Genomic DNA, 22,068 nt, shown 5'->3' on the forward strand with positions numbered 1-22,068 from the left:
CCGTTCTCAAACCATTGCAAGAAAAACTATTCTGAATTCTGAAATACGTTTCGCAAACACTTAGTAGCAGTCTTTGTCTTGAACGCAGCCCGTCTCGGAGTTGTTACGATGGTGACGCTGGGTAAGTCGCCAACTGACATTTTTTTTACATTTAGCGCTAAAATAAGCACAATTCTACGTATTTACTGCTGAGGCTATTGTTTAGTTAAACAGTAATAAGCGTGTTAACATAACATTTCGTCTCATAAAACCATTAAACAAAAGCATCCGTGTTACGGAAGTCAACTGGCCACACCGGAAGTTAGCTGATAAAATGGATAGAATCACATTATTTCCACTTTTTAAGTGACTAAATGTAAATGTGTTGCAGTGGAAGTGTTGAGCCTCATGCTGGTGTCCGTGTTGTGGGGCTGCACAAATCCTTTTCTAAAGAGAGGCACAGAAGGTATCGAACATGTCTCCAAGTCCAATAAAGTCTCTCAGTTCCTGGCTGAGGTCAAATTCCTCTTCCTTAACGTCAAGGTAAACACTTAACACGAAATATTCCACACTGAATGTTGTGTGATGATTTGAAATATATTCCCTCTCCTCCCTTAGTACTTAATCCCGTTTGTACTGAACCAGACTGGCTCATTGGTCTACTATTACACACTCTCCACCACAGGTGAGACTCCCATTAGCATTCAAGGCTAACTAAGACCCTGTTTACACTGAGCCGGATAAAGTTATCCAGGGTAAATCCCACCTAACCTTATCCGTGTCCACACACAACAATACCACCGTCTAAGACCCCCTCCACCTTTTTGTCCGCCGGTGCAACGAGGCGTACTACACCTGCGTGGAAAATGCACACGTCATAGTCACCTCCAGTGTTGCTTTGTATGCAAGTTCTTAAATGTAACTTATCTGAACAATATCCACATCATACATTAATCAAATCTTTATTAGACACGTAAACACTGTGATAAAGAACATTTTACATCAATCAATCTCGGGATCTACCGTATTTTCCGCACTATAAGGTGCACCTAAAAACCTCCAATTTTGTCAAAAGCTGGCAGTGCGCCTTATATATGGACCAATATTGAGCCACAACAGGTCTTGCAACTACGGTAAGCAGCCGCCGTAGAAGAAGAAGCGCGCTTCTTCTTCTACGCGGGAAAATGAAGTCCCGTAGTTGCGAGACCTAAACTTTATGTAAAGACCAAAAAATGGCTCCTTAAGAGACACGCTTACGGCGCAGAGGATAAACTCAAGGCGATCAGTCACGCAGTAGAACACGGGAATAGAGCAGCAGCGAGAGAATTTAACATCAACGAATCAATGGTGCGGAAGTGGAGGAAGCAACATGATGACCTGCGCCAAGTAAAGAAGACTAAACAGAGTTTCCGAGGGAACAAAGCGAGATGGCTACAGTTGGAGGACAAACTCGAACAGTGGGTTGTTGAACAGAGAGCAGCAAGTAGAAGTGTCAGTACAATCACTATTTGTTTTGCGGACATTCACTTTAGCGCAGCTCCATCTAATGGATGCATAACGTAACCCCAGCCTCTACTGTAGCGTCTATTCTATGCGCCTTATAATCTGGTGCGCCTTATAGTGCGGAAAATACGGTAGATATCTGGTCAGGACACTCCTCACTCTTTTGCCTTCACCTTCATTGTTCATTCCTTTTTGGTGACTTGATATACTCTGGACCTTGACGTCGAGTCCGCGACATACATGGCGGACAATAACTGATCCAGTCTGCTTTGCCAGTCCAAAAAGCATTCACCGTTTTCCGTAGTCTTCCCTCGACGGCCAGGTAATACAAAGCACACTCTACCTTTTTTTATCACATCCACGGCTTACCTGGACATTGGAAAGTTCTCTTACCGTCTGAGAAGTGTTGTATCCCAAATAGCTGCAATCGCGTTCTCTTAAGGTATTCATGTGTGATTTCCACGAGCGTCTGTACATGTAGAAGAAGTAGAAACACGGGCATGTCTGGATGACTCGCCTCCATATTTCCAGTGGTTAACTCCGAGTTACGAAACCACTTTATTATGAAGCTGGCTGTAGCGCGTTCTTTCTGACGTCACTTCCTGTGTGGGGCGCGGTTTTTCTGGCATCACTTCCTCTCCCAACTCACTTTGTAACCGATCAATGAGTCCATACAAAGCTAAGAGCCGGAGATTCAAGAAATACAGGGCGCACTTACCCGGGTAAAAATTTGTTTGAGAAGGGGGACCTTAAACGCTGGTTTAGTGTGGCTGAAATGGGGCTTTGGCTAAATAATTATCCGTTTAAGGGATTAAACGACTTAGTGTAGACATGGCCTAAATGCCACTTTTTGCTAGGCAGACTTCATATTGCTCAATATTAACTTTAACCAATTGACACAAACTAAAGAATTTACTGTATCATTTGTTTATTACTTGTCCTTGCAAACTCCACATAAATGTGCTCTTTGAACCTGAATCTTTTCGATAAGTCATAGTTTTATTTAATTGACAAATTATTTTTTTATTTTAGAAATATATTTTCTTTAAATATGTTTTAAATGTAATATTTAATGTACATTTATGTGACTGTAAATGTGTTGCAGGAGAGGTGCTAAGTCTAAAAATATTATAATATAACAGCATATTTGCATCAGTGGGCTAAGGCAATGTTATTTTTTTATATTAAAAAAACAACAACAATTATTTGTGTTTATAGGATCAGTGGACCAGGGCAATGTTATTTATTTATGTTTTATGTTTTTTTATTTGTGTTTATCTGTTAACATTATTTCAAAAAGTCATATACTGTAATTGTCAATTGTTATACAGAATTTTGTACATATTTAGCAGATGCTGTTCGCATCAGGCCCGCAAACAGGTTTTATCCGGCCTGCGGGATGAGTTTGCAAAGTATAAAAATGAGCCGAAACATTTTAAATAAAAAAAAACTGCTGTTCTAAATATGTCCACTAGATGTCGCAATAGTAATTCTTTGTATCTTTGTAGAAGATGCTACATATGTAGAAAAATAAAAATAAACCACATGATGTTAGTACACCAGTCTAGGAAAATGAGCAAACTACATAAATAACATCCTGTAATTTGATTTTGATATTTTTTATCTTGATACATTTAAAATTAACACCAATAAGTTGACTGATGAACATTATCACATAATTTGTTCAGAAAGTATAAATAACGACAAATAAAAATAGAATACTATTAACCGCAACATGTAAGTGTAAAAAAAATACCAACAACATTATTATTTGTACATTTTCAGAATGTGCTTGTTCTATATTTAAACAAAAAACACAATCTGAGTTGTCTTTATTTTTAAGTTATCGTGCCGTGATTTTACCAGTCCGGCCCACTTGGGAGTAGATTTTTCTCCATGTGGCCCCTGATCTAAAATTAGTTTGACACCCCTGAAATAGATATTTGGATTTTAAAGCAAGCTATAGGTCACATACGAATGGATAACATTTTTTAATGCAAAATTATATTTGTATTAACAATACCCCTTTTCTGTTCCAGTTGATACTTCTTATGATGTTAGAACGAGTTACGTTGTAATACGGTGTATTAATATTAGAGATTTAATAATATGAACATTTCATATAACGGTTATTGTGACAAATTATTTAGGTTATCAATATTATTATGGTGTTGTCATTGTTGAATGTGCTCAAAAAGTACTTTTACTCACACTGGAATCCTTATACCAAGTTTTATTTAAAACTAAATAGACACAATATAATGTATTGGCAGTATAAACAGTTTAGAGTGTTTTTAATGATAAAGGTAATAAGTGTGTTGTGCGCTTAACTTCTGGTTTATGTGACGTTAATGTGTCTTGTATTCATGTCAGCATTTAAGTTAGCTAGTGAGCTAATGCTAGCCGGTCCATAAGTTTATCAAAGAGCGGTTATCAGTCACGGTTTTACGATATTTTTAATTCAAAATGGTAATACTAACCATGGCCCTGCAATGAGGTGGCGACTTGTCCAGGGTGTACCCCGCCTTACGCCCGAATGCAGCTGAGATAGGCTCCAGCACCCTCGCGACCCCGAATGGGACAAGCGGTAGGAAATGGATGGATGGATGGAATACTAACCATTAATACATTTTATCATTACATCCTTAATTAATATGATCGAAAAACATTTCAAATAAAATAAAAGTGAAGTGAATTATATTGCGCGTTTCTCTAGTGACTTAAAGCGCTTTACATAGTGAAGGCCATTATGTAATTTACATTTAAAGCAGTGTGGGTGGCACTGGGAGCAAGTGGGTAAAGTGTCTTGCACACAATGGCAGTGCAGTGACTAGGATGGCGGAAGTGTGGATCAAACCTGGAACCTTCATTACTGGCACGGCTGCTGTACCAACCGAGTCACGTCGCTCCAAAAAATGATGTGTACCAGGAAAAGTGCATGATTAATGAATTAATTTGATTTGTTCGTGCATTTATTTTTTAAACAATTGCAAAATATTTTTTTATCATGTTTTTTTTTTTTGTCCCGCTCATGCAGACTTGTCATTTGCTGTGCCCGTGTCCAACTCTCTGACCTTACTGTGTACTCTGCTCACTGGCAAGTTACTGGGTGAAGACTTTGGAGGCAAACGTGAGTCCATCCAGTCCTGAAGCATTAGTTTGTATTGCCACAAAAAAAAAAAAAAGATCAAACAACATTCGTCTCGTTTTATTGCTTTTAGTAGAGCGCAAATCTAAACCCGAAACTTTTTTTTTTTCTTCTTTAACCTAATTTTTTCTTCTTACGTCTCTTTTCAGAGGCTGTCGCTGGACTGTTCCTCACCGTGTTTGGCATTACTTTGTGTGTCATAAGCTCCATAGAAGACACTGGCACTCAGGCTCCGTCCTGATGGCAACTTTTAAATTTAACTGCACTATTAGCGCTGATCTGGCCACTCAAAATGTAAATATTAATTTCTGGCAAGGCCACACTACTCTTCCATGTTTACTTACAAACTACGAAAAAAAAACATATCAGTAAAAATGTTCACATTTCAAGAATTACATTTCCAACTATAGAAAACCTGTTGTGATTAAGTTGTAGTTTTATCTGCCCATATGCTAACATAAGTACGTCATAAGTGAGTGTAAAACATACATCCTTTTGTAGTACAAGCTTTAGTAGGTCTCACACACACACACGCACGCACGCACGCACGCACGCACGCACGCACACACACACACACACATTAACTACGGTCGTAGAGGAAGTACCATTAAAAAAAAAAAAACTACTACCATAAATAAACCAGAATTTACTCACAAGTTACTGAGTACTTGACTAGTTTTTTCACTCAATAGTTAATTTTTTTTTACTTTTTACTTTTACTTGAGTCATATTACCGTATTTTTCACACTATAAGGCGCACCTAAAAAACCTAAAATTTTCTCATAAACTGACAGTGCGCCTTATAATCCGGTGCGCCTTATATAATGACCAATATTGAGCCACAACAGGTCTTGCAACTATAGGATGCATAACGTAACCCCAGCCTCTACTGTAGCGTCTATTCTATGCGCCTTATAATGCGGTGCGCCTTGTAATGCGGTGCGCCTTATATATGAACAACGTTTTAAAATAAGCCATTCATTGAAGGTGCGCCTTATAATCCGGTGCGCCTTATAGTGCGGAAAATACGGTACTCTAAAGCAGGGATGTCAAACGTACGGCCGGATCAGGCCCACAAACAGGTTTTATCCGGCCCGGGGGATGAGTTTGCCAAGTATAAAAATTTGCCCAAATTTTTGGATGAAAGAACCAGCTGTTCTAAATGTGTCCACTAGATGTCGCAATAGCAATTATTTGTATCTTTGTAAATGATGCTACATATGTAAAAAAAACAAAAAACACTTCAGTGCACCAGTTGAGGAAAATGAGCAATCTACATAAATAACATCCTGTAATTTGATTTTGATATTATTTTTTTATCTTGATAGATTGAAAATTAACACCAATGAGTTGACTGATGAACATTATCACATAATTTATTCAGAAAGTATAAATAATGACAAATAAAGATAGAATACTATTAACCGCAACATGTAAGTGTGAAAAAACAAAAAAAAACCATTATGATTTGTACATTTTCAGAATGTGCTTGGTCTATTTTTAAACAAAGAAAACTATCTGAAGTTGTCTTTAGTTTTAAGTTATCGTGCCGTGATTTTACCAGTCCGGCCCACTTGGGAGTAGATTTTTCTCCATGTGGCCCCCGATCTAAAATGAGTTTGACACTACATGAGTAAAATGTTTGACTACTCACTCTACCCACCTCAAGTTTATGAATGTATTCATTTTAAAATGTTATTTCATGTTTTATTACATGATGTAGAGCACTGAAATGCTCCATGAATATCATTTTGGAAAATATATTTTCTCACTGTAGTTTTGAATTAACCCCACAAAACAGAGTTAAAAACAATATATGGAATGAAGAAATATCATCTTTTCAACTAAAATAAAAAAAAGGTTCCTTTTTAAAAGGCAACTTTCCCGGTCAAATAGAGGTCAGTGCTGGTCCGTACATTGAAGTCATTAACATTCATGGACTGACTCCCAATGTGTAACAATATTTCTGCGACTAAACAAACTGAGACGGACATGTCCAGAGAGGCGAAGGGAGGCAAGTTCACGTAGGGTTCACTCCCACAATTTATGGAGCTCCTATAGAAACGTATTTGCCTGTTAACTTTGCACTTTCACGCACTCTTGAGACTCCACCATGTGACCACCATCAGTTTATAGGCCTTCAGAGACTACCGTACATACTGATGAGCAGCTTTGAACAGGTCGCTGTAAACATGCGGCGTTGGTTTGAAGGAATACTTTGCATATTTTGAAACTTTTTCCTCTTACTCAATGTCAAAAGAAAACAGCGTAATCCGTGTAAGGCGGGGTGGAGCGTCATATTTGTTGGCATTTGTCTGTTTCAGCTAGCAGGCTGACCATATCTACATGAAAATAAATGTCGGGAAACACATTAAATGCAACACTTTTAATTTCTTGTTCAGTCATACTGTCAGCTTTAGATTCTAAGACAGGAATGCACTTCCTGTGGTGTTTGTTTTGCCTTTTATTGACATTTTAATTTAAAAAAAGAAAAAACAACCATATATTATATTGATATTAATTGGCTCATTAGCACAGTTTAATTGAAGCACAATCAAAAATATTTATTATGACGATGTGACATCTTTAATTAAGCCTCCCTGGTGGTAGTTTGTTGCTACTGCATCTAATGAAGCATCTTTTGGACCCTCCTGCAAAACAGACGTGAAATACACACTGTAGATTTTAAAAAACAAATACATTTTCCCCCATTTGAATACCTTATCCTCCTGATGCTCCAGGTTGTTTGCCTGAATTTCTCTGGGAGAGTTGGGCGAGGACAAAGTTATCTTGTTGAACCCAGGCTCCTTCAGTGGAGACACGAGCGTTATAGGCTTTAGTCGTTGATAACAATGTGACGTGTGTGTCTGTACCAAATTTTCAGTGTTAAACTCCTCTTCTGTGTCTGGTGTTATAATCTTTTCCGCCTCGTCCGGGTCGGATGGCGGCAATACCTGTAAGAGGACAAAACATGCAGCACAACATTCAATTCAGAACTTCTTGGATAGGAGACATGTGCTTGTGTCTGACCTACTTTTAGTGTGTTGTGCAGAACGTCGTTTGCGTTGTTCAGCTCCTCATCCTCCACTATTTCTGCGACTCTCTTTAGAATAAACATACTTATTTTTACATTGACTGATAGCTCACTGGACAATTCATTAGTCGCACCTGCACATGAAAATGTATGCGAGAGGTGGACTAAGGCCTGCCGTAATTGTGCAAGCATAAGCACATGCATACATGTGACATACTGTTATTTCTGTGATCGCTGCCCCCACCAATGAATGATTACCATCACCATGTAAAATAGAAAAAAAACTAAGAGAACCAAAATAATTAATAAATCAATAAGCCACAGTGCACGTATTAAAGCACGAGCATGTACACATGCGCAACAGACATGGCATAGCACTAATGAAATCACCCCTCCCACCGGTTGTACTACAATGATAAACACAACCTTGAATCATAGACATAAAAAAAGACTTAAAATAATCCATAAATTAAAAACCCACTGTACACTTACAAGCATGTGCACATGCACAACAGGTACGATATATCACTAAAATAAATAAATCTTCCCACCGGTTATGAATAATATTTGGCATCTTGCATCATAGAAGTAAAAAAAACCCTCCAAATAACCTACAGGTCAAAAGCCACCGTGCACTTCCTCAAGCACAGCATAGCACTACTGAAAATCCAATGTGCAACAGACATGAGATATCACTAACTAATTAATAAATGTAACTATACCTCTTCCCACCGGTTATAAATGATAAACTCCCCATTGAATCATAGATAAAAACAAAGACTTAAAATAATCCACAAGTCTGAAGCATTAGTGATAATTACCACCCTGAATCTTAGACATAAACGAAACTTCCACAAAGTCAAAAGCCACTGGACACTTTCTCTGTGAATGTGCACATGCGCAACAGATGCGGCGTATAACTAATTAAATAATTATTTCTACCAGGTATAATGATACACACTACCTTTAATCATAGAGATAAACAAAAAAACTTAAAATAATCCAGAAAAAGTCAAAAGCTACTGTACACTCTCTCTAGCATGAGCATGTTCAACAGATACGACATATCACTACACTAATTAATTCATTCCAACGTTTATTTAAGATAAACGCCACCTTGTGGAAAACACTTCAAATAATCTACAGTGGGTACAGAAAGTATACAGACTAAAGATGCGCGGATAGGCAATTATTTCATCCGCAACCGCATCACAAAAGTCGTCATCCACCCGCCATCCACCCGAACTAACATTTTATCAAAACCACAACCGCCCGCCACCCACCCGTTGTTATATATCTAATATAGACGATGCAAGGCATTAGTGAGGTTAGAAAGGAGAAAGGAGACTGATCCAATGCAGCAGAGACATTCAATGCGTGCCACGCATTAATATCTCTTGGCCACGCATTAGAGGCTAAGAGATATTAATGCGTGATAATATTATTTATCAGTACTATAATATTATTGTAATTTCCATTAAGAAAGTGTTGACTATTATTATTTTTTTTACCTGGTCTTTAGTATTCCCTTTTTTAGTTTGTCGCGTACCACGTTTGCAGCCGGCGTTGCAATCTTTTTATTTTTTTCTTCTTCTCCTGTTGTGTTGTGGTGTGCTGTGTCGCGCCAAATTTCTTCCCCCTACAAAAACCTTCCACCCCCATTTACTTCCGTGTTCATGTTTCCTCTTACGTCATTGACAGCGATCGATAGCACTTCGGCTTTGACTGCCCGTCGCTGGAAGGATACTTTGTCTTTGACAGCTGCTGGAATCTGAAGAAATCGATTATTGTTTTTTTTTGTACAGGCGCGAAACAGGACAGTCGTGCGGGTTAAGGACCCCCGGCAACTTTGTGACTTTATTGGACGCAGCCCTGGAAGTAAATGGGTGGGGGGGGCTTTTGTAGGGGAGAAGAAATTTTGCGTGACAGCTGCAGCAGTGCCTGATGAATAACTACCTGTTTCAAAGAGTGCTGCTCGTTTTTCGTATGTGGGTAACAACATTTAACTATGTTTTTTTTTTTCTGAATTGGTTCAACCGCCACCCGCCCGAATCTATTTAAAATGTATTTTTTTCGTCATGCATCCGCCCGACCCGCGGATTATCCGCGGACTCCGCGGTTGTGTCCGCAAACCGCGCATCTCTAATTCAGACCCTTTACATTTTTCACTCTTTGTTTCATTGCAGCCATTTGCTAAAATCTAAAAAGTTGATTTTTATTTCTCAATAATGTACACTGAGCACCCCATCTTAACACTTAAAAAACAGAAAGGTAGACTTTTTTGCAAATCTATTAAAAAACAAAAACTGAAATATCACATGGTCATAAGTATTCAGAACCTTTGCTGTGACATTCATATTTAACTTCAACATGCTGTCCATTTCTTCTGATCCCCCTTGAGATGTTTCTGCTCTTTCATTGGAGTCCAGCCGTGTTTAATTAACTGACTGGACTTGATTAGGAGAGGCCCACACCTGGCTATATAAGACCTTACAGCTCTCAATGCATGTCAGAGCAAATGAGAATCATGAGGTGGAAGGAACTGGCCAAGGAGCCCAGAGACAGAATTGTGGCAAGGCACAGATCTGGCCATGGTTACAAAATAACATCTGAAGCACTCAAGGTTTCTAAGAGCACAGTGGCCTCCATAATCCTTAAATGGAATAGTTTTCGGACAACCACAACTCTTCCTAAACCTGGCCGTCCAGTCAAACTGAGCAATTGTGGGAGAAGAGCCTTGGTGAACGAGGTAAAGAATTCAAAGATCACTGTGGTTGAGCTCCAGAGATCCAGTAGGGAGATGGGAGAAAGTTCCACAAAGTCAACTATAGCTGCAGCCCTCCACCAGTCAGGGCTTTATGGCAGAGTGGCCTGACGGAGCCTCTCCTTAGTGCAAGACATATGAAAGCCTGCATAAAGTTTGCCAAAAAACAAATGAATGACTCCCAGACTATGAAAAATAAGATTCTCTGGTCTGATGAGACCAAGATTGAACTTTTTGGTATTAATTCTAAACCTGCCTAATACAATCTCAACAGTGAAACATGGTGGTGGCAGCATCATGCTATGGGAGTGTTTTCAGCTGCAGGTACAGGACGACTGGTTGCAATTGAAGGAAAGATGAATGCGGTCAAGTACGCAAGTACAGAGATATCCTGGAAGAAATCATCTTCCAGAGTGCTCAGGACCAACACTGGAGGCCCTGAGTAGCTCCTTCAGCATTAGACTGTTACATCCACAGTGCAAGAAAGAGCACTACCGCAGGTCCTTTCTACCCACAGCCATAAGACTTTACAACGCACTTATGTGATTACTGTGACGTTTTTTTTGTGGTGTGCAATACGGATGTTAGTGCTTTTTTGTTGTATGTTATCTTCTATCAATACATATTAGTGAGCAATATGTAGTATTTTTGTCATTTTCATTAGACTTTACTTCTGTTAGGGTGTGTAAAAACCTGCACTGCAACAACGTAATTTCCCCATTGTGGGATAAATAAAAGTCTATACAAGAAGACAATGACCCTAAGCACACAGCTAAAATAACAAAGGAGTGGCTTCGGCATAATTTTCGCAAGTACCTTGCCGGCCACTGAGAGAAGGGAGATACCACGACTGTTTCCACAAGATGATTTATCTCCTTTCTTCTTGTAGATGGTGACAATGTTGCTGTCTTTCCATTCTTGAGGCAGGGCCTCCCTGTGCCAGATGGCTAGTATGAAATGAAACAGCTTCCGCTTCAGTAGATAGCCTCCCTTCTTCAGTATCTCAGCCGGAATTCCGTCAGGGCCAGGGCTCTTGTTGTTTTTGAGGCTCCTGATTGCAGTAAGGACCTCACTGAACATGGGGGGATCATCAAGGAAGGGAGAAGGCGGGAGATCTGGGAGTGCATAGAGCACTGATGGATCAGAGGGGTTTATTTTATTGAGCAGTGAGTCGAAGTGCTCAGCCCAACGCTCAAGAATTTGTTGTTTATCCTTGAATAACACGTGTCCGTCTGCGGATCTTACTGGAGCGATGCTTCGCTTTTGTGGGCCATAGATGGATTTTGCAGCAGCGTAGAATGCGTAGGTATTATTAGCATCTGCATATCCCTGGATCTCCTGGGCTTTTTTGAGCCACCACTCATTTTCCATGAACCGCAGTTGTTTCTGTGTCTCAGCTCTGGTTGTTTTATAATGGTGGAGGAGTGATGGAGAGTGAGGGTTGGAGAGCAGGGCAGCATGGGCTTTGCGCTTGGCGTCCAGCAGCTCCTGTATTTCTACCGAGCTGTTGTCAAACCAGTCTTGATGGTGCTTCTGAGTAAAGCCGATGGTTTCAGAGGCAGCTTGATGTAATGTTGACCTCAGTTTTGCCCACTCACTGTCCATGTCACAGGTGGTACCGTAATCCTCCAAGGTGGAAAGCCCCGCAGCTAGCTTGCTGCGGTAGTGAGATGTACACTCTGGAGAATCCAGGGCCCTGCAGTTCAGTCGCTTTCTTGGCTGCTGTTTCTTGTGCGGGGGTCGGATTTTCATCCTCAGCTTGGATCTGATCAGCCGGTGGTCAGTCCAGCATTCAGCCCCACGTAAGGCCCTGGTTACGCAGACGTCTTGTCGATCTTGTTGTCGTGTATCGTTGAAATCTCTTCCTGGCAGCAGCCACACTCCTATTCCGCCAGTCCATCACAAAGGATAGTGGTGTCTCCATCGAGTTTCGCCTGGATGGGAGCCTATTCAACATCCGGCGCCTACAGGCAAAGACGAAGATGTCAGGCACCAACATCCAGGAGCTGCAATATGCAGACGACTGCGCACTCCTCGCCCACACTCCTGATGCCATGCAGCATGCACTAGACACCATGTCATCAGTCTACCGCTCACTAGGTCTGGTGATCAACATCCAGAAAACAGAGGTTCTCATCCAGGAGAGGTCCCCATCCCCTACACCCCCTGTCTTTACCATCAGCGGCACACCCCTCAAACTCGTTGAGCAATTTTGCTACCTCGGCAGTACTCTGACCCCAACATGCCAGATCGATGATGACATCCAGGCTCGTATCAACTCAGCCTCCTCTGCCTTTGGAAGACTGCGCTCCCGGGTGTTTGAAAACAACCACCTTCGAACCTCAACGAAAGTGTCTGTCTACAGGGCGGTGTGTGTTTCAACTCTGCTGTATGGGTCAGAAGCCTGGACAATATACCGCAGACACATCCGCTGCCTTGATGCATTTAACATCAGATGTCTCCAACGCATTCTTGGCATCACATGGCAGGATCGAGTTCCTCATACGGACATCTTACAGCGCACTGAGTCCATGAGCATAGAGGCCACCCTGGCACAGCGACAACTCCGGTGGGTTGGTCACACCATCCGGATGCCAGGACACCGTTTGCCTCGTCAGATGCTTTATGGTCAGCTCCTTTCAGCCAGCAGAAAGCCCGGAGGACAAAAGCTGCGGTACAAAGACCAACTGAAAGGGATATTGAAGAGGTGCAACATCAAACCCTACGAACTTGAGACAGCTGCAGCCAATCGATCGTTGTGGCGCTCGCTATGCCATGACGGGGTCATGTATCTGGAGGAGTGTCGGAACCAACACCGGAGGGATCAGCGGAGGCGAAGACACCACCATGCAGTTCCAGAACCATCCCAGCACCCTGATCCAGGCCTGACATGTCCCCACTGTGGCAGGACGTGTGGTTCCAGGATCGGACTTCATAGTCATATGGAGTGGCATCGTCGTCAGCAACGATAGCCACCGACCAGAGCAACAAAATGGAAGCTACGTCATCTTCGACTACGATGGACCGCCTAAGCAAGCAAAGACTGTTACATCCACAGTGCAAGAAAGAGCACTACCGCAGGTCCTTTCTACCCACAGCCATAAGACTTTACAACGCACTTATGTGATTACTGTGACGTTTTTTTTGTGGTGTGCAATACGGATGTTAGTGCTTTTTTGTTGTATGTTATCTTCTATCAATACATATTAGTGAGCAATATGTAGTATTTTTGTCATTTTCATTAGACTTTACTTCTGTTAGGGTGTGTAAAAACCTGCACTGCAACAACGTAATTTCCCCATTGTGGGATAAATAAAAGTCTATACAAGAAGACAATGACCCTAAGCACACAGCTAAAATAACAAAGGAGTGGCTTCGGAACAACTCTGTGACCATTCTTAACTGGCCCAGCCAGAGCCCTGACTTAAACCCAATTGAGCATCTCTAAGGAAGACCTGATAAGGGCTGTCCACCAATGTTTACCATCCAACCTGACATAACTGGAGAAGATCTGCAAGTAAGAATGGCAAAGGTGATCCTGGTGTGAAATGGCTGTACTAACTCAAAAGGGTGCTTCTACTCAATATTGAGAAAAGGGTCTGAATACTTATGACCATGTGTTATTACCAGTTTTTCTTTTTTAATACATTTGCAAAACGTTCTAAATTTCTGTTTTTTTCTGTCAAGATGGGGTTGTGAATGTTGGTTAATGAAAAATAAAACAAACTTTTTTGCTTTCGGCAAATGGCTGCAATGACACAAAGACAAATACTTTCTGTACCCACTGTCACATGCTCATGTACAAGCATGTGCACAAGCACAACAAACATGGTATATCACTGATTAAGTAACTCTTCCCACCATGATTACCGCAGCCTTGGATTATAGAAATAAACAAAAAACCTCTAAATAATTCACAAGTCAAAAGTCACAGTGCACTTGCTCAATGGACACAGCATATTACTAATTACATAACTACTCCCACCAGTTATATTGTAATAGTAAAGGCCACATTAAATCATAGACATAAACAAAAAGACTATAAATATTCCACAAAGTACAGGGATGTCAGCACCCTTTGAAAAAATAAGAAGAATATTGAAAAAGAAAGAGGAACATTTCTATGAGCACTAAGTGCTGCAAGGCAAGCCCGAAGGAAAATACTACACTTCCTGCAATTCGGTGCATTTCTACACTATATTAAAACCTTTAGATTTATTGTCATCTACCAACCTCTTTTGGCTGTCTTTTTGACACTTACATGTCCCATGTAATGTAGTGTACCAAAGAAATGTTTGTTTTTCTTATAAATAATTTACTAACATTATTATCATTTAAAATGTAATGTAAAATTATGTAACATGAATGCAAAGAACTCATAAAACGTTTCCGATTTGGAAACTCTATCCTGTAGATACGCCCCCTTGGGTGTTGTGACTTCTGTTTACAATCTGTTACGTCAAAAATATACCCTCACTGGCTACTAATAAATGCTATAGAAATACAATTGGTTCGGAACTAACAGTGTTCGGATTGTAATCATCCAAATATGATTAGCAGCAAAGTAGACAGTCGTCAACGTTGTGGCTCGGAGAGTGAACGCAAACGACAACAAGTACCTTTGGTGCTCTTGATCGCCCCCCCTGTCCTGCAAACTCAGTGCGGCGATTAGGCAAGAGGAACAGCGACGCGAGCGTTCAACAAATTTTGTTCAGATCGTATTTTTATTGATATTTCATTTTAAAAATGTGAAAGTGATATTTTGACGCAAGAACTAATGTTTAAAAACACGGATTTCTTTGTTTTCACAAACATTTCACATGCCTGATGGTCAAAAGCTACTACCGTATTTTTCGGAGTATAAATCGCTCTGGAGTATAAGTCGCACTGGCCGAAAATGCATAATAAAGAAGGAAAAAAACGTATATAAGTCGCACTGGAGTATAAGTCGCATTTTTGGGGGAAATGTATTTGATAAAACCCAACACCAAGAATAGACATTTGAAAGGCAATTTAAAATAAATAAAGAATAGTGAACAACAGGCTGAATAAGTGTACGTTATATGATGCATAAATAACCAACTGAGAACGTGCCTGGTATGTTAACGTAACATATTATGGTAAGAGTCACTCAAATAACTATAACATATAGAACATGCTATACGTTTACCAAACAATCTGTCACTCCTAATCGCTAAATCCCATGAAATGTTATACGTCTAGTCTCTTACGTGAATGAGCTAAATAATATTATTTAATATTTTACGGTAATGTGTTTATAATTTCACACATAAGTCGCTCCTGAGTATAAGTCGCACCCCCAGCCAAACTATGAAAAAAACTGTGACTTATAGTCCAAAAAATACGGTATACACTATAGACATTAAGCACGAGCATGTGCACACGCTCAATGGACACAGCATAGCACTAAATTAAATAACTCTTCCCACCAGTTATAATGATAAACGCCACCTTGAATCATAGTTGTCAACAAAAAGACCTAAAATATTTCACTAAATCTAAATTCCACTTCACACTTGCAAAAGCACGCGCAACGGACACAGCCTGTCAGTAATTAAATCACTCCTCCCACAAAGTATGAATGATAACTGCCACCTTGCATAATATAAATGAACAGAACAACTCAAAAATAAAACCACAGTGTCAAATTGCAGGAATACAGTGTTGCACAATCAAATCATGGCACGTGTAAACACCTACATATATACCTATAAAAATATGCACAGTATATAATGTATAAACTAAGGCTGTCAAACTAATATGTTAAAGCATGCACACCTCTCTGTTATGAAGGTGGAGAGAGCCATAGTTTAACTAGCATGTATAATCCCTATCAACTTCACTTACAGTCGTGGTCAAATGTTTACATACACTTGTAAAGGACATAATGTCATGGCTGTCTTGAGTTTCCAATCATTTCTACAACTCTTATTTTTTTGTGATAGAGTGATTAGAGCACATACTTGTTGGTCACAAAAAACCTTTATGAAGTTTGTTTCCTTGGTGAAATTATAATTTTTGTTTCATCCGACCTCAGAACTTTCCTCCAGAAGGTCTTATCTTTGTCCATGTGATATCAGATGAAACAAAAATTGAGCTGTTTGGCCACAATACCCAGCAATATGTTTGGAGGAGCAAAGGGGAGGCTTTTGATCCCAGGAACACCAATCCAACCAGTGGTAGTATTATCCTCTGGGCCTGTTTTGCTGCCAATGGAACTGGTGCTTTACAGAGAGTACATGGGACAATGAAAAATGAGGATTACCTCCAAATTCTTCAGAACAACCTAAAATCATCAGCCCGGAGGTTGGGTCTTGGGCGCAGTTGGGTGTTCCAACAGGACAACGACCCCAAACACACGTCAAAAATGGTAAAGGAGTGGCTAAATCAGACTAGAATTAAGGTTTTAAAATGGCCTTCCTAAAGTTCTGACTTAAACCTCATTGAGAACATATGGACAATGCTGAAAAAACCAACAAAATTAACTGAACTGCACCAATTTTGTCAAGAGGAAAGGTGAAAAATTCAACCAGAAGCTTGTGGATGGCTCCCAAAGGCGCCTTATTGCAGTGAAACTTGCCAAGGGACATGTAAACAAATATTAACATTGCTGTATGTATACTTTTGACCCAACAGATTTGGTCACATTTTCAGTAGACCCATAATAAATTCATAAAAGGAACCAAACTTCATGAATGTTTTTTGTGACAAACAAGTATGTGCTCCAATCACTCTATCACAAAAAAATAAGAGTTATTAAGAAATGAATGGAAACTCAAGACATTATGTTCTTTACAAGTGTATGTAAACTTTTGACCACGACTGTATATGTTAACAGTTTGACAGCCCTAATATAAATATGTTGGTAATGTAATAAACAGGAAGTAAAGAGGAAAAGTTGGTAGTAAACCTGATCAACAGGAAGTTCCGTGGCTGTATTTTCGTCTTCCTGCACCTCCTCGGCTCCTCTGACCTCCTCCCTCCTACTTCGTGCTCCCGGTTTAAAAAGGCTGCGATGGGCTTTAGATGTAAAACACAAAGTTACGATCGTGAAGCTGAGATGCAAAATGAGTGAGTGCGCATCCTACTGTAACTGTTTCCATTGCTGAGGGGCGGTCTTGGGGTACCTCTTGTTTTACGGCTCCTGGCGGGCTTGGTGAAGAACATGGAGGCGTCGTCTTCTCCGTCTCGAATGTGTTGTTGCTGCTGCTGCTGAGGAGCTGCTTCGTCACCTGTCGACTTCACCCTCCGCCCATCTGACTGGGAGGAAACAACACTTTTGTGTCCCGTGGTGCTGGACTTTAAGGGACACCATTGTCCTTACCTCAGGGGAGTTGAGAAGGGCGGAGTCACTACACTGGTCTTCTGGACCACTTCCTGGCTTCTTTTGCTAAAACAAAACTCCATAAAGTTACTGAAGAAAGCAGACGACCCCCCAAAAAAACATCATAGTGTCTGCAAGGATATCAGAGATGAAAATAGCACATACAAAACATCCAATCAGATGCAGAGTTCTTTACATCTTGCATCCACTACTGGGGAGTATTTTCACTCAATCTTTGAATCGCAATCTAAAACAGGGCCCACAAGTCTCAATGCTATTTTTAAAAATGCTTAAGGACCCATAGCGTCCACCTAAACCAGACCCGGGCAAATTAAGGCCCGGGGGCCACATGCGGCCCATTAAGCTTTTCAATCTGGCCCGCCGGACATTCCCAAATAATTTTTTTTTGATCTTTAAGATGTAAAGTGTAGCTGCCATTATGATGTGCAGTGATGTTTTCTAATGACCGTAAGTCTTCAACTATACATAGGATTTCAATGCTTGGAATCTGCGCTTTTGGATGATATACCAGTTACTATGGTAATCTAATTAGTTACTAAAGTCATCTAATTAGTTACTATGGTCATCTAATTAGTTACTATGGTAATCGACGTCACAGCAGCTCAGAAGAGACACCAAGCAGTGTTGGGTGGGAAGTGTTTCCACAGACACGCAAGGAGATTTTCACAACAAAGTTCTAAAGCTTAGTGATATATCAGATTGTAGGTGGGTTTATTTTCTATTTTCTATTTCACTGTTTGTTGCATTTTTGTTGCGTTTCACTTGATTGCAAAATATGTCGATCGAAAGGGGGTGTGACATTCATATTTTGTCAATATTCAGTGTTTTATCGTTCATAGAAAAAAAATAAATTCCATTACGTTTTTTAAGGCGGTCTGTCCTGACGTTTTTAGCATTCAATCAGACATTATTGTGAGGTTTTGTATTAGTGTTCCTAAAAATAGATATCTCTAAATGTGGCCCCCGAGTCAAAATAATTGCCCAGGCCTGACCTAAACGAAACTTCACTAACTAGTTCGATTTATGTATTTTTTGCTCCTGGAAAGAAATCTAACAGACGTTTCCCATTATATCAATTTGTTTTTGAGTAATCGGTAGATAACTAACTGTACTTGGAACGCCCCCTTTTCCATCGCCAGACTCTTGGTCTGACTTCATCTACAGAACTGGAGCCCATTTTACCTCATAGACCATGTGAATAAAGGCATGTAAAAGTACTATTTTGATCACCTAATTGCATGTTTTTTCGCCCTGGTCCATGATAACTTCAAAACTGCTATGTTTAAAATTATGAGCAAAAAATACATATAAAAGAATGGCCTTTATCAGACTTCCCTGCTCTTCCCTCTCCTCTTCCATAGACACCATAGTAGGGCTGGGAGATAGGGCTGAAAACTGTATAACGGTATAATTGTTTTTTATCGGGCGATGTCGAAAAGTATTGATATTTCTTATGACCGATGGAAGATAAGGAAAAAAATATATTAAGTGTTAACATTTTTATTTAAAATGTAACCTTCCTCTGATTATAATCGTCTCAGCTATCAAGGCAGAAGGGGAACAAATGTCAACACAACCATGGAAAACTACGGAGCCCCTAAAGGCACATGGGGGGATTTTTTTTTTTAATTTATTTAATTTTTTTTTACATGTATCTCGTGCGCACGGGAAACTTTTTATAAAGTTATCAAAAAAATTAAAATGTATAATTTTTTTAATTTTTTTTTACATGCGCATGAGATACATGTCTAAAAAAAATAAAATAAATAGAAATAAAAATTGTAAAAAATAAAATTTCCCCCATGTCCCTTTAGGGGCGCCGTAGAAAACCCTCAATGTAAACTAAATTGTAAAATCACATTGAACAGTTAACAACAACCTCTTAAATCAGGAATATGTAAGAAATGCTTAATAATGTGTAACAAAATAGTGCAAAGTGTGAAAATGTAAAGACAGAGAAACCTAAGAACTGTTTTCTACAGGTTTAGTGCCAGGAAGTTACAGCTGTGCTCTAAAGGGTGAACGTGGCTAAGGTGGTATGGTATTACCGGTCTTAGTGGGACGAGCACCTTGCATAAGGTCCATTTTAAAAACAAAATCTGCCATACCGTCTAGGTGACTTTTGTGGTTTTATCAACAATTTGGTCGCTCTCTGCAGTACAAGACAACAAGATGGCGCAACCAAACTTGGTAGTGGACACTAGTGATCACAGTCAGGAAAATATGATTACTTTAAATATGTTCGGTTTTATTGATTTCCGTTCTTGTAAAAATGAAGTTTGTTATAGAGTAAGTGCACTTTTTTTTTTTAATTTTGCCTAAAACATCTAAACACCTCTATTAAGGTTTTATATTCATGATGTAAGTATATACAATATGTATTGTAAATATTTACATATTTTGAACATTGTAAGCATACGCGGCGCATTAATTTCAAAAACACATCACAACGTATGCTTTTTTCCCCCCAACAACATAACTGATTACTGCTCAATGCAGACTTCATGAGAGCCAACAAACACATTAAAACATCACTTACTGTACAAGGTCTGCTATCATTAGGATGCCGACTGATAGAATCTTGTTATATTCCTGTTTAGATGAAGAATGACTCATAATCCTCGCAAATAAAAGAGAGGTGGAGCCAAGCGTCTTTTCATGTCAATCTCGCCACTAGCGGGTCTAAATTGACAGTGAAAATGTACCAACTTGTTGAAATTTGCCTCAGCCTTCGTCTATCCACTTGAGATGCATGATTTATGATCTACAATAAATTTCCAAGGAGCAGGGAAGCGAGGAAACAGCTCACCACTCAATGATGTAAACATAGCAGCATAAATATAAATCAGGGGTGTCCAAACTTTTTCCACTGAGGGCCGCATACTGAAAAATCAAAGCAAGCGGGGGCCATTTTTATATATTTTTATTTTAAAAACCAATACAATATATGTATAAAAAAGATACATTTAGGCCTCCACTCAGACTTGATCCCGGGGACCCCAAAGGGTTTTGGTCAAAAAAAATATTACAAATGCATTATTCAGTATTATTATTTGTGTTATTATTCAAGGTTTAAATCTTTATATCAACATTAGGTCTATCTGTCAATATAACGCTTTTAAAGACTTAAGTTGTATGCCATTATGTCATTATTTTTTTGAGCAATGACACTTAAAAAAAAAAAAAAAGTCCCACTAAAATTATTTGGGATCCAAAAGGGTGCTTCTCAGTAAAGTTGAAAAAAATAAATCCAACCTTTTTTTTTTATATTACCACAATAGTCTCAAGATCAACTTCAGATATATCCGTCAATTATACGTTTTATTGTTGTTTATGTTTTTTGTTTGTTCGTTTTAGGCCCTTCTTTAAAAAAACTTTGTTTTTTAAATGGCAACCAAAAAATATGCAACATTTTCCCCCCAAAATATCTCAAAGTGGAATATTTAATGTGAAGTAAATGGAGCCTTGAATAGGTCAATAATTCATAATGACATTGATTTTGATTCATTATTATTTTTTAAAGAAAGAAACAGCCTGCATGGCAGCTTTGTGTTATTAGAGTAAATAATGCAACATTTTCTTGTTACATTTCACCTGTTTGCTCTTTTATACCACTTTTTATGTTTTTTTTTTGTTTTTTTTCATCGTATTTTTAGAATGTGCCTTGGGGCCGTTAAAAAATTACCTGCGGGCCGGAAATGGCCCCCGGGCCGCACTTTGGACACCCCTGATATAAATAGTTTGTCTGCGTTAGCGCTTATAATAACAATATGACTAATACTTGGTTAATATTCAGGTCACAGCATGTAAATTGAGTATTTTTTTACACTTTTTGGATGGTTATTTATTAGGTTTTATGAGCGAAATAGAGGACCTCCCATTTGCTCCACTGTAAGCTGACTTTTATTTACAAGTTGGAATGCATTTTTAAAAAATCCATCCTTTGACATGTCATCGTCATAATGATTGTGAACGATAGGCAAAATTCCCAAAAAGTGCAGTCCCCCTTTATTGTCTCTTTTGTGAGACAAATATTTTGTTCCTTCAGCCAGGTTATTGTCATCTTGCCACTGTGGTTTCTGTTAAAACAGTATTTTTTCTTGTGCTGAAAAGTCTACCTTAGAGTATGTATTATGGTGTTTATTTATCATTATTATTGTTTCACTGCCTTTTATTTATTTAATTTGTTTCTTTCCATCATTTTGTACATGGTACACAAACAAAAGGCCTGTTTCTAGCTAGTGTTTATTTTGATAAATAATCAAACTGAGCAT

At 39.3% G+C, this 22,068-nt stretch overlaps 2 protein-coding genes across 4 annotated transcripts in view; one reads left to right on the plus strand and one right to left on the minus strand.

Annotated features, from left to right (window-relative positions):
• On the plus strand, positions 1-9,426 carry tmem234 (transmembrane protein 234). The gene is made up of 5 exons (XM_062041512.1): positions 1-121; positions 371-522; positions 598-664; positions 4,520-4,612; positions 4,780-9,426. Exons 1-5 carry the CDS (start codon positions 109-111, stop codon positions 4,869-4,871), a joined length of 417 nt encoding a protein of 138 aa, XP_061897496.1. The 5' UTR covers positions 1-108; the 3' UTR covers positions 4,872-9,426.
• dcdc2b (doublecortin domain containing 2B) overlaps positions 7,014-22,068 on the minus strand; it is a 27,241-nt gene continuing 12,186 nt past the window's right edge. Inside the window, exons 8-14 of one of the 3 annotated variants that reach the window (XM_062041508.1) lie at positions 17,774-17,839; positions 17,538-17,709; positions 17,360-17,469; positions 7,665-7,733; positions 7,504-7,584; positions 7,351-7,437; positions 7,014-7,281 (exon numbers count right to left, since the gene is read on the minus strand). In XM_062041508.1, coding sequence (XP_061897492.1) covers positions 7,198-7,281; positions 7,351-7,437; positions 7,504-7,584; positions 7,665-7,733; positions 17,360-17,469; positions 17,538-17,709; positions 17,774-17,839 — 669 coding nt within the window. In that variant the 3' untranslated portion in view covers positions 7,014-7,197. Of the gene's footprint in view, positions 7,438-7,503; positions 7,585-7,664; positions 7,734-17,359; positions 17,470-17,537; positions 17,710-17,773; positions 17,840-22,068 lie in introns of all 3 variants that reach the window. The other 2 variants (XM_062041507.1, XM_062041506.1) reach the window with 2 other exon arrangements.

This window comes from Entelurus aequoreus, linkage group LG03 (assembly GCF_033978785.1).
Source record: "Entelurus aequoreus isolate RoL-2023_Sb linkage group LG03, RoL_Eaeq_v1.1, whole genome shotgun sequence".
NCBI classification, from domain to species: Eukaryota; Metazoa; Chordata; class Actinopteri; order Syngnathiformes; family Syngnathidae; genus Entelurus; species Entelurus aequoreus.